The sequence below is a fragment of the Bos mutus genome, chromosome 23 (assembly GCF_027580195.1).
Source record: "Bos mutus isolate GX-2022 chromosome 23, NWIPB_WYAK_1.1, whole genome shotgun sequence".
Classification (NCBI taxonomy): Eukaryota; Metazoa; Chordata; class Mammalia; order Artiodactyla; family Bovidae; genus Bos; species Bos mutus.
Genome location: NC_091639.1, coordinates 29,851,031 through 29,863,857, shown reverse-complemented (window position 1 = coordinate 29,863,857; position 12,827 = coordinate 29,851,031). Strand labels below are relative to the sequence as shown.

The 12,827-nt window shown below is 46.1% G+C and overlaps 1 protein-coding gene across 6 annotated transcripts in view; it reads right to left on the bottom strand.

Annotated features, from left to right (window-relative positions):
• Positions 1-11,179: 11,179 nt before the first annotated feature.
• The window catches only part of ADGRF5 (adhesion G protein-coupled receptor F5), a 112,735-nt gene continuing 111,087 nt past the window's right edge, over positions 11,180-12,827 (bottom strand). For all 6 annotated transcript variants that reach the window (XM_070361023.1, XM_070361025.1, XM_070361022.1 and 3 more), the window contains one exon: positions 11,180-12,435. In XM_070361023.1, coding sequence (XP_070217124.1) covers positions 12,356-12,435 — 80 coding nt within the window. In that variant the 3' untranslated portion in view covers positions 11,180-12,355. The remainder of the gene's footprint in view (positions 12,436-12,827) is intronic.

Genomic DNA, 12,827 nt, shown 5'->3' with positions numbered 1-12,827 from the left:
GGAGTGGGTTGCCATTTCCTCTTGCTTTGTTGTTTGGATGTGTGCAGCAAGGGTATGAGAATGAGGATTAGAATGGAGAGGACTAGGGCTATAACTCCTCCTAGTTTGTTGGGGATTGATTGTAGGATTGCGTATGCAAATAAGAAATATCATTCGGGTTTGATGTGAAGGGGTGTATCTTCCCGACCCAGGGATCAAACCTGAGTCTTCTGCATCTCCTGCATTGGCAGGTGGATTCTTCAGTAGTGCACCATACTGTGCCACCTGGGAAGGCATTACATTATCAGCCTTCTAAGTATATACTTCATGGCCATTCTGGAAATAAACATAAGGGTTAAGAAGAGTCCCTTTCATGCAAAGGTGTGAGAAGAGTCTGTAGCAGGTGCAACCTCCGCACCCAACACCGACTCTCCAGCCAGAGGTGAGTCAGCATCCCCAGGATGATTGGTTAAAACACAGATCACAGGCACTGCCCCCAGAATTTCTCATTCAGTAGGTCTGGGATAGAGTCTAAGAATTTGCACATCTAGCAGATTCCCAGGTGATGCTGATGCGAGAACTGCTGCTTTAGTGGACAGAAAAGAGGCCTGAACTTTAGGGTCCCTGGCTACAGGCTTGAATGGGCCATCTATTAATAACTTGCTCTGCAATTGTCATAAAATCACTCATACACTTGGTCTCCCTTTACTAATCTTTCAAATGGAAGTAATAGCTGTCTACCTCCTCCCAGCTCACTTTTTTATTTAAAAACTATTTATTTATTTGGTTGTACTGGGTCTTAGCTGTACCATATGGGATCCTTGTTGCAGCATCTTTATCTGTGGCATGTGAGATCAGCTTCCCTGACCAGGGATCAAACCCCAGCCTGCTGCATCGGGAGCATAGAATCTTAGCCACTGGACCACCAGTGATGTCTCTAAGCCCATTTTAACATCTACAGGGTTACAGAGTATTAAAATGGGATGATAGAGACAGAACGTAGAGTTAGAATATGTGCAGAGTACTGTCGAACTTTCAGATTGGAGAGATCTCCTTCAGTAAAGCTGTCATCCTTTCATGCTCCATCAGAGACTGGAAAAGGAAGTGGTTCCATGTTTGCACAGAACACTAGCATGGGCTGCCCCAAGATGAAATTATAAAGTGGAATTAAGGTTGGAGATGTCTTAACTTCTCCACCCTTTGTGTCACCTAGTTCTCCCTCTCTCGTTTCCTGTGTTCAGAACACTCCCCGCCATGGGCGTCTGCCTGCATCACAGGAAAGCAACAAGCGAGGTGGTGATGTGCTCATGTTCTAGGTCAGACACTGCATTCGGTATCATTCTTGAGCTGTGTGACTCTGGGAAAGTGATTAACCTCTCTGTGCTTAGTTCATTCATCTGTAAAATGAAGAGAAAAAGAATACTTCCTCCACCCTGTCAGGGGTTGTTGTCAGGCTTAAATTAGATTCTAGGACAGCACCAAATAAATAGTAAGAACTCAATAAATGTTGGTTAACATAGAGAGTTACCAGCCGTTTCCATGGAGGGTACATTTCCTGTGATTTGTTGTGTCCCTCTCCTGGAGGTTGGTCCGTGTTAAGCCTCATCTCTCCTTCTGATTTTGTTTGTTAAAGGGATGTCCCGCACAAGGGAGAAGAGCTATCCTGAGGGCTATGAGTAATACCCCAGGCATATGACAGTCCCCTGCAGTCAGAAGTCATCTGCCTCTCATGCAAGGCCAGGTCAGCTTGTCCCCCTGCCCCAAGGGCCGGCCCTTTCGGCAGCTGTACTGTTTACTTCTAAATCTTCTTGGATCACACGTTGGCTGCAGAGTCAGCAGCCCGCTCTTCATTGTGTGTCCCAGAGACTAGACTAAAACCTTACCAGCCGGCCGTGGCTGCTGGCTGATGTGTCACTAGCCCTGGGACAGCTGCAGATTCAACAGACTGAAGACGAAAGCCCAGCCCAGCAGTAGGTTTCTGTGGGTGAATGTAAAAAAAAAGGGACGGGGGAATAAGACCGTCCAGGTTCATCCTCTAGAAGGCGCGTAGAGGGGAAAGTGGGAAGGTCCCTAGAAGCGCGGAAGGCACCGGTTTTACTTCCTCAAGTTGCCTTCTGCACTCCTGTCTGAAATGAGGGGACCAGGTGATTTCCGGGGCTGCTTTTAGCTTTGCTTTTAGATCCATAAATAAGACTCTGTCCATGAAGGAGGATAAAAGACAGAAGGAGGGAGTGATCCCGGCTAGTATCTCTCAGAAATGCACACCTGCCCGCAAACCCATCACACCCAGTGCAATTGCGTGCCTATACTCTGACATCCCTTTCTGCATCATTTCTTTTTCTCCTTGCGAGGATGATAATATGAACGTGTTAGGAGGAGGGCATCGAGAGTCATTCTTCGTGCCTGGTTTCTATCATTCTTTTTATACGTCCCAAGTTACTTGTCCTCTGCCCGCCGCCCTCCGGGCTCTCACCCCCTGCCAAGAGTAAGCTGCACACCTTCGAGGTCCTGCCAAGGGGCTCAGAGGAGGCGCTTCCTCTAATAGCCAGCAGGTGGCGATCAAGCCTCAGGGAAAGCCGGCGGGCTGTTGTGGAAGGAGCCCCAGCGTGGAGGACAACTGTCACTCGTCAGCCCAACCCGCCGTCCATCAGAATTGCCCTGACCAGGACGGCTGTGAACTGAGCGCCTCTGGGCATGGGAAACACAGTTCCAGAAAAGCAGTAAAGGGATGTACGAATTTCCTCGATTAATCAAAATCAAACGCCTCTTGCATTTGGTGAGGTAGGGGGTCGGGGTGGGCTGTTTGGCAGGATGGAGGACCTGGGATGATACCCATCAAAAGTGGTTCCCAAAAAGGCGGGGTCCTAAGTCAACCTTGGAACATGGGAAGTGGGAAGTGGCAGCCATCTGCTCAGGACTTGCCCGATCAGTTCCTGTTTCTTTTCATGATGAGGAAAGAGCCTGGTGGTTTTTTTTGTTTGTTTGTTTGTTTTTTTTTCTTGTTTTTTGTTTGCTTTTTTTCTGGACTTCTGAATTTGCTGTGTAGTTTCTAATAGTCATTAGCCTACTTCGTTTGGGACTTGGCTCTGCATGAAAAAATAAAAACCTTGGGATGAGAACGGGCTGGAGTAATCCCCAAAGTTGGCCCATTCGTGCAGGGGGAACACTCATGACCTTTCAGTTCGTCACCTCAAAGTTTTCAGGTGAAAAGGAAAGAATAGATGTCTAGATAATTATTTTTAAAATAGACAAGATGCTTGTATCTAGATCAAACCCACACCACATGGAAACTAGTATTTGGAGATAAATAATAAGAGTCTGGCACAGGGCTGGCTTCAGTAATTGTGCCCACCTTTCTTCTTTTTTTTCCCCTGTCTGCTCCATATTCACTTAATTGTAGAGTCATGAAAATTGTTTCCTCTTGAGAGCGTGTAAGAGGATAAACTTCGACATCTGTTCACCAGGACATAAGGAAAGATGGCGTGGTGAGGTTGGTAAATGGAAACAATCAGGGGCTTCATCCCCACCCCACTTCCTTTAGGACCCGGGATGGGAACAGAGAGACAGGGGGCTGTGTCAGGCCTGGCCCAGGGGGCAAGTCTGTTCTCTGCTCTTGGCCACTGCTTGACACTGGCGGAGATAAAGGATGATTTGCAATGAGCCCCCAGAGGGACAGGTGGCCTGTGAGTGATGCTGCTGCTCCTGGGAGAACACCCGGGGTGCATCTGATGCTGGGGAGGCCGAACTCAGAGCAGGCCTCCCCTGGGAACCCACTCATCATGGCTTCATAGGCTTTCCTGCTTCCCCGGGCTTTCATCCCCTAGGACAGGCCCTCCAACCTGAGCTCAAAGGGCCCTGAGGTAGTCACTGCTGGAAGTCGATCTCTAGAGGTCCCCACCTGCAGGAGGGTTCTGAAGGTACCTGGGGCTGGTCTGGGCCTCTGATGGCTCTCCCTACACTGGTGGGTGACAGGGGTCCGGTATATGCCCACTGGGCTGTGTGTGCCTGGGGCAGGGTCATGCCTAGGACTCCAGGAAGACAGACTGGACCCTTGTGGGAAGCACAGAAGACCAATGTAAAGGCATGTCTTGGAGCAGCATTGCCCAAAGATTGCCAACCTGCCTGTGTGCTTTGGGTCCTTGTGAGAAAAGTCATCTTGTCACCTGCGGGATGATTTCCTTGGGGGAAATCTTCAAAGTCAGTCATTTGTTGCGTGTTTCCTCACGCCCCCACAGGCATCTAGTGAAGAGTACCCTACCTATGCTGATGACCCCTGTGTCTCTCCTGATGACCCTTGACACCCAGGCTTAGAACTCCCCTGGACTCTCACTAGGGTCACCAGAGCTTACTGTCCCCTCTTCAAAGCTCCCCTGTGGTCAGCCTCTCCCTGCCTTTCAAAGTGATACTGGAAATGATCTTTTGCTTTAAGCAAGTTATTTTTATTCTATTTATTTATTTCTGGCTGCGCTGGATCTTTGCTGCTTTGCGCAGGCTTTCTCTGTTTGTGGCGAGCAGGGGCCCTTCGTTGTCATGCGCGGGTTTCTCATTGTGGTGGCTTCTCTTGCTGTGGCGCTCGGGCCCAAGGTCACACGGGCTTTAGTAGCTGCAGCTCACGAGCTCTAGAGCACAGGCTCAGTAGTTGTGGTGAACGGGCTTAGTTGCCCCGCAGCATGCGGAATCTTCCCAGACCAGGGCTCGAACCTGTGTCCCCTGCATTGGCAGGCGGATTCTTAACCTCTGGGCCACCAAGAAAGTCCTGAAAATGATCTTTTATTTGCATGATACTTGACACTTCCAAAACATACTCCTATAAACTATGCTTTGGGGGCTTAAGAATAGACTTGAGAGGGAATTAAAATGATTCCCATTTTTCAGATGGGTAAACCAAGGGCCAGAGAGCTTTAGTGAAGTGTCCAGAAGAATGAGGAAAGGTGTCTTCTGTTCCAGGAGCCATGTGCTTTCTGCTACATCCCGCCAATGAGACCTCAAGCTTTCCCTTCAACAAAGAAGGCGATGGGGATCTACGGGCCCTTACTTCTTCCTGGGAAAGACATGAAGCTGCCATTTTTCAGGGCTGATACCCCATGCTTGTCAGCGATCTCCAAGGACAGGGTATAAGAGGGTGGCTTTCAAGCCAGCTTGGAGGGGCAGGAGTCGTATGGAAGAGTAGTATTGGGGGTGGCCCCAAATTTCATTCGGGTTTTTCCAGAAGCTGTTACGAATGAATGTAAATGAAAACGAACGCCTACGAACTTCATGGCCACCCCCAATATTTGGAGTCTTATGGATTTCTGGTCCCTCCAGCTCCCATATGTGTAGCATCTCTGCAGAGACCGGCCTGAATGATGTGGCAAGGCCTGTTTAAAATTCATTTTCCTACCCTGGTGCTCCTACAGAGAAAGGAAACAGAACAGCAGAAGCTGTCCCTGGTTTATGCTCTCAGCTGTGCTCCCCGGTACAGCAGCTTCTAGATACATGTGGGGCCTTAGCACTGGAAATCTGCTGGGCACCTGTGGTGTAAAGCACGCACTAGGTTATGAACACTTGGTGTTAAAACAAGAAGGAATATAAAATAGCTAATTAAGAAGTTTACACAAATTACACCCTGAAATGCCAAGATTTGGGATCTGTTGGGTTAAATCAAATATATTACTGAAATTCAGCAATATATATATTACTGCAATTTTACCTCCTGACTTTTTGTAAAGTGGCTCCTACAAAATTTAAAATACATGTGGGACTTCCCTGGTGGCCCAGTGGTTGAAACTCTGTGCTTCCAATGCAGGGGGCTCAGGTTTGATTCCTGGTTGGGGAACTAAGATCGCACATGCTGTGAGGTTCAGCCAATTAAAAAAAAATACACGTGACTGACCTTATAGTCCAACCAGACCATTCTGCCCTCCCCGCGTTCCTCAATAGTTCAAAATGTGTTCCTTTTCACATAAAGTATTTTAGGAAGCATGCTTTTCTTCCTATTTATATGAATAAAGTATAAACTTCATAAAGTCAGGGTTGGGGAGGAAGTCTTCAAAATACAAAACTAAATGCCTTCCTTTCTGAATGATGTATACATTATTTTACAAAGAAAAACATCAGGACAGGGACTTTCTAGGTCCAGTGGTTATGGCTCCAAGCATCCATTGCAGGGGGCACAGGCTCCATCCCTTGCTGGGGAACTAAGATCCTACCTGCCATGTAGCACAGCCAAAAATAAATAAATAAAAATATTCACACACACACACACAAAGTAAAAAAAGACATCAGGGCAAACGACCAGAAAATTCCAAAGTCCTGTGACCCACGTAGTCATGTGATGGCAGCTTACCCCATGAGAGGTCGATGGATCTTTTTTCAGAATATTCATCTGTTTACTTGCTTGTGCTGGGTCTTAGTTGCAGCATGCAAACTCTGTTGCAACACGTGGGCTCTAGTTCCCTGACCAGAGATGGAACCTGGGACCCCAGCATTGCGAATTCAGTCCCTCCGTGAGTCTCTTCTCCAGTACTCTTGCCTGGAAAATTCCATGGATGGGGGAGCCTGGTAGGCTACATCCAGTTCATGGGGTTGCAGAGTTGGACATGACTGAGTGACTTCAGTTTCTTTCTTTCTATAGTTCCTTTTGGAGAAGGAAATGGCAACCCACTCCAGTGTTCTTGCCTGGAGAATCCCATAGACAGAGGGGCCTGGTGGGCTGCGGTCTATGGAGCTGCAAAGAGTCAGACACGACTAAGCAACTATCAGATAGACAGACAGACAGACAGACAGACACACACACACACACACACACACACACACACGAGTCTCTTGAGGTATGAAAGCGTTTGCAGTTCCAAATATGACCTGCAGGTGGCAGTACTTCACTGGTGGTGGGGAGTTGAAGGCGACGTGCCCAGCATTGCAGACGCATTTTGGTTTGGTTTTTAAGGAGTGAGAGGTCAGATGAACAAAAGCTTAGAGGACAGGCCAGCACCTGTGTGTTCAGATCTCTGCCCTGTTGGCCTAAACGTCAGTGGTATACTAGCTCCTGGGCTCACTCTACCTGCCACACCAGACACACAGTGTGGGGAAGGTTGTCGGCTGCAGAGCTGTGAGCCTCTTTTCATCTGGACAAATTAGGCTTTCCCACATGACACCCTTTCCCTGAATTGTCCACACACCTGGAAGCCATGCCTTTGGGAAAGGTGACTTTGGTTGTATTTGCGTATTCAGCAGACAGAATAGGATGGACATATTTGCAGCACGCAAGCCGTATTACTGATACTATCCAGAGAGACCCTTCTCAGAGTGATTACTCCTAAAGATAAAGGAGAGTTTGCAGGTCACCATGTCTACCCCTCAGACCTCATACAGATTCTACAGAGCAGTGTGGGGTCCTTAACTTCTTTTTAAAAAATAATCTGAAGATAAAACTTGTATCATCTTCTCCCCTGGACTGTGAGCAGGACCTGTGTCTCTGATGAGATATCACTCCCATGAGTAGATTACATTACAGGGAAAAGATGAAGGGATCTTGCCAGTGTAATTAAGGTCCCTAATCATCTGGCTTTGAGTTCATCTCAAGGGAGAATATCCCAGGTGGGCCTGACCGAATCAGGTGAGTCCTTTAGAAGTGTGTCTGGAGATCAGAGACTGAAGAAGTACCAGAGATTCAAAGTGGCCACAGAAGCTCTTCTGTTGACTTTGAAGAAGCCAACTGCCCTGCTGGGAGAAGACCATAGGGCAGGGGATGGTAAGACACCTCCAGGAACTAAGATGACCTCAGTCCTGTAACTAAAGAGTAGAAATCTGCCAAGCAACTGCTGAGCTTGGAGGAGGACCCTAGCTTTCAGATGAGACTGCAGCCCTAGCTGACAGCTTGAGTTCAGCCTGGTAAAACTTTGAGCCGAAGGTGGCGTTAACCATGCCCAGCAACTGTGTGATAACTACCGGATATGGTTTTCAACCTCTAACTTTGTGGTAATATGTCACACAGCCATATAAGACTAATATGGGAAATACAGGACCTGTTGCAGAAATATCTATTGCTAACAGAAGCCACAGGGCTCTGTTTTCAGCTGTCCATGAAAATGCCAACCAAGCCACATCCAAATGTCAGAACAGACTTTTTTTTTTTTGATTCCCCGACAGTCAGGTACTGAAGACTTTACCTCCAGGTCTCCTGTTTAAAGCCTCTTAAGTTTTTGGGCTCTATATGCTGAGTGGGAATGTGAATTGTGTGAGGAAAGATGTTAGCCCTCAGCTTGTGAGCTTCAGACACCCCCACCCACGTCCCCACCCCTGGAGAAGAGAAGTGACCATTTGCTGGAGAAGGAGTTAAATTCTGGTGGACGTGGAGAAGTCTGAAACAGCGGCAGTAGCCTATTGCAAAAGTGGAGACAATTTATATTAAAAAAAAGCTTCACACCATCTTTTTAGATATTTTATTATTTTAATCAGGGGAAAGACATAGAACTGTATGTTGTTGTTGAGTCGCTAAGTCATGTCCGACTCTGTGATCCCATGGACTGCGGAATGCCAGGCTTCCCTGTCCTTCACTATCTCCCAGAGTTTGCTCAGATTCATGTCCACTTAGTTGAGAACCCCATGGACAGAGCTGTATGCTGGAATGCTATTATTAAGACATGATTGAAAATCCCAAGTCATAACTTTAGAAACCTATAGCATCTCACTTCAAAGCTGCTGCTACTGCTGCTGCTAAGCCTCTTCAGTCATGTCCGACTCTGTGCGACCCCATAGATGGCAGCCCACCAGGCTCCCCCATCCCTGGGATTCTCCAGGCAAGAACACTGGAGTGGGTTGCCATTTCCTTCTCCAATGCATGAAAGTGAAAAGTGAAAGTGAAGTCGCTCAGTCATGTCCGACACTTCGTGACACCATGGACTGCAGCCTACAAGACCCTTCAGTCCATGGGATTTTCCAGGCGAGAGTACTGGAGTGGGGTGCCATTGCCTTCTCCGTACTTCAAAGCTAATAGCCCTGAAATGATGAGACACTCTTTTCATGGGTGTTCAAAAAACACAAAGCCCCTCCTTTATTTTGGACACTTGGGGAATCAGACTTCTGCTGGCCCGCGTCACTGACTTTCTCTAGGGGATGTAGAGCCCCATTTGACAGCACCTTCTCCTGCCACAAATAATACGTGTTCTTCCTACAGGCCACTTCTATGACCTCACTTGTTTCCTTTGTCTTCTAAAATGGTTGTGACTTGTGACTCAGAATAATGTCTTCTGCCACCTCTGTGCTTGCTGGTTGCTATAATCTTTCTCATCCCCACAAAACTTTATTTTTTAGTCTTTCAACCTCTGTGAAGTTCCCTACACGAACCACAAAGGGCTATGTCTTCCCACGGTGTTTCTTAATTTCTGGCCTTAGCAACTAGATCCTGAAATCCCCACGGACTTGTATTTACCTCTTTCTCCAAGTAAACAGCATGACTCGGACGGGAGGGTGGCAGATGCATGACTCATCCAGGAGAGGATGCGTTGCACTGGGCTCAGAATGTTATTCTGGGCTGAGACGACCTCTGTAGTTTGTATCCACTGCTCAGTGGTGGATGCTCTGACCTCATACCCTCTGAAGCATCAGTACAGACTCCATTGCAAGAAACTGACTTACCAGAAGGTCCCTTAATGCAAGAAGGTTTTGCCTGGTGGAACCGGCTTTATACACTGAGAGATTTCAGGGACGTGGGAAAGTAGTGGGCACTTTCCAGGTGAGGTAGGTGCCACATCTCACTTTGTGCCAACACCAGCATTCCCGTTCTTCCTTCCCTCGGAAATCTGCTGCCCAGAGCCCTGAAATCATTGTTGATTGAAAACCAGTGACCCCAGGGCCAAGCATGGCTCCTGTTGTAATTAACAGATTCATAGATCACTCTTTTTTACAATGTTGAATTCTGTTGCTTATTCAGGGTATTCTTGGCAAAGAGCAATGACTGAACTATGCCTCTTGGAGTTGAGCAGAAAACCAGCATGTACTGTACTTCTCCAATGTTTTGTTTGTACAGCTTTTCCGGAATGTGGATCCAGTACTCTGACTTGAAAGGAGGGAAGTACAGGCACACCTCGAGCGTGTGTGTGTGTGTGCACTGGAGGTGAGGGAACGTGCCTCCATTAATGAATGTTGGCAAAGAACCAGATCCCCATCCTGGGGAGCCCCACTGGAGGTTCCTGTCATTATAGAGGTCCCCTTCACAAAATTCAGGACAACAATTCCCAGAGGATCCCTGGGAAGGTCAGTGGAAGGTCAGCGTTTCTTATAGTTCTGTGATTTCGAACAGGAGAACCACAGCCTTCTGAATGCAATGCTTTCCCTGGCTGATCACATCAATACTGCCTAACCCTGTCTCAGTTTTCATGGATAGAACTCCAGAAACCAAATCAGTAAAGCCATTCTTTTCCTGATGTCTAAATCGAATTCAGTTGATCATCCAGCCTAACCTCTGGCTCTGTCTTCTCAGTACCAACTTCTGCCCAAAGTTGATCATCCCCTGGAGAATTTTGAGCTTTATAATCATTTCCTTCAGGGATTTTAAATAATGAACTCTTCAGTTGGGATAATGATGTGACAATTTGCTGGCAAATGTGGGCATAGATATATATGTCACTTGTGAGTGTGTAGGAAACGGGAAAAAAAAAGAGTTCATTTCCTTGAAACGTGACTGGGATTTCTGTCTGTCCGATCTCTCCCTTCTCATAAAGAAAAGAGAGATAGAGGTAGAATTTAATTAAAAATAAAAGGAAGTGATTTTAAACAGTAAAACTATTAAAAGAAAACTCTTTCAAACCTCAGCGAATAAATGGTAATTGAGTCTCAGCCTCTTTGGTCCTTTCTTCCTGATGGTTGGACCTGTTAGAGCCATCCTTATGAAGACCACACTGCCCATATTTTCAGAGAAGTCCCACATTTTTTATTTCATTATGGCCCCAGGGTCAGACTGTGATTTGGAATATTTGGTTGCTGTAGCTACAGCACATGGTAAACTTTGCTATGGATGTGATTTTAATAAATATTTATATTATATTTTTATGAAATGCACACACACACACACAGGTGAAACACACACAGCCACATAGTTCACAAACAATCTGCACCATCTGTTCATCAAGGTAAAGTGTCATTAGGAGCACAGACTAGCCAGCTGGAGAGCTTTTTCCAGAAGATTTCTAAGTAGTTAGAATAAATACCAATTAGACAGTAGAAAACTCTGAATGTATATTGGTCTGGGAACTTAGGAACTGGAAGAATTAACACAGAGAGACCTATACAGCACATCCAGGGCCTCTCAATCCATAGTAACTACAAAAATAATAATATACAACACTGTAAGATCATTCAAATCTTTTCTAGCATGCACAGAAAAGTACCTGGTTAAAGCTGTTAAATATAATTCATGACAGTTGGGAGGGTCTGTTTTCAGTGCAATATATCACATTTGGAAATGAATGGATAGACAAATATATATATTTTTGCTTATAAAAAGTGGAACAAACCAAAACCCAAGGCTGTTCTACTAAACTACTAATATTAAAAATGTAATCAGCAGGTGGTCAGCTGGGATCTAATCATCTAATCACACTTCCTCTGTCCATTCATTCCTCTTAGCTCCAACCTTAACACACAGTAACACGTATGTATGTGTTTAGCATCAGGAGAGTCATGTCTTCTGTGAAATTCTTGTAAATATCATCATTCACTTAAAAGCATCTTGATGATATAATTTCCTCCCTATTTTTTCATTGCCTTTTTTTTTTTTTTCCTTTTTGATCTCTGTTAGCTAAGAAAACACCAGGAAAATATTGAACTTTCTCCATGGCTAATTTTCAGTTTTCATTTTGGAGTCATTTTTCAGTGTTGCAGTAAAAGTATTGGGTCATTAACATAGAAATCTTAACATGTCGTCCTTCTGTTATTCTCTATATTTTTTCCTTGTAGTTTCCTCCATCCCTCTCTTCTTTCTTTCTTCCTCTCTTCCATCCTTCCTTCCTAGAATTCACTGAAGAGTTTCCTAAGTCCTGGCCTTTTACTTATTATTTTAATCAAAGCTTATCTTTGGGCCCAGGGTGTGAAAAGGAAAAATGTCCCTGAAATTCTATTTTACAATATAGACAGAGAAGTTGGCTTGAGTTTCAATTAAATACTATACACATTTGGTATCACACAAGAGACAGGGGTGGGGCAGCAACAGAAATGCAACAATTTCCTTTGGTCTGTCTTTACAAAAGAAAGCCTCTTCCCTCATAAAAAAAAAGTCTCTTCAGCATCTGCTCCCAGAGGCCTGCGGAAAAAACATGTTACCCACGGCTTGGAAAGGATCTCTTTTGCAGAGCACATCCACTGTTTCCCAAGAGGTCCCATGGGCTGGATTTTCCTGTCCTTAGTTGAGCAATGAATAAGCACTGGATGTGTTTTCCAGGGATGAACTGGTTGTTTCCGGGGTGGAAACATTGTATGTTCCTGAAAAACACAACAGCAGCTCAGCTGAAGGTCACCGCTTCATGATCACTGGGGTGTGAATCTCTGCTGCTCGCCCAGGGGGCGCTCTACTCCAGGAGCCAGCTAAGCCATGCCTGGAAATGAACCCATGCCTGCCCTCCTCCCCAGACCCAGAAGTCCTGGAGAACAAACCAAGCTGTTCTCAAGCATGCGTGGCAGCCGATAAGACAAGCACTAACTACTTCACATCACACCAGCAGCCAGATTTCTACAGAGGACAGGGAGATCTTGACACGGGCAGCCCTCTGCATGCTGCCTCATGCAACAGCCTAGGGGACATCCATATGGAGGAACATCCCTGGTCCCCTTGGGTTGGTGTGACTTGGGGAAGCTCTCAGGAGGGGTCTGAGCCG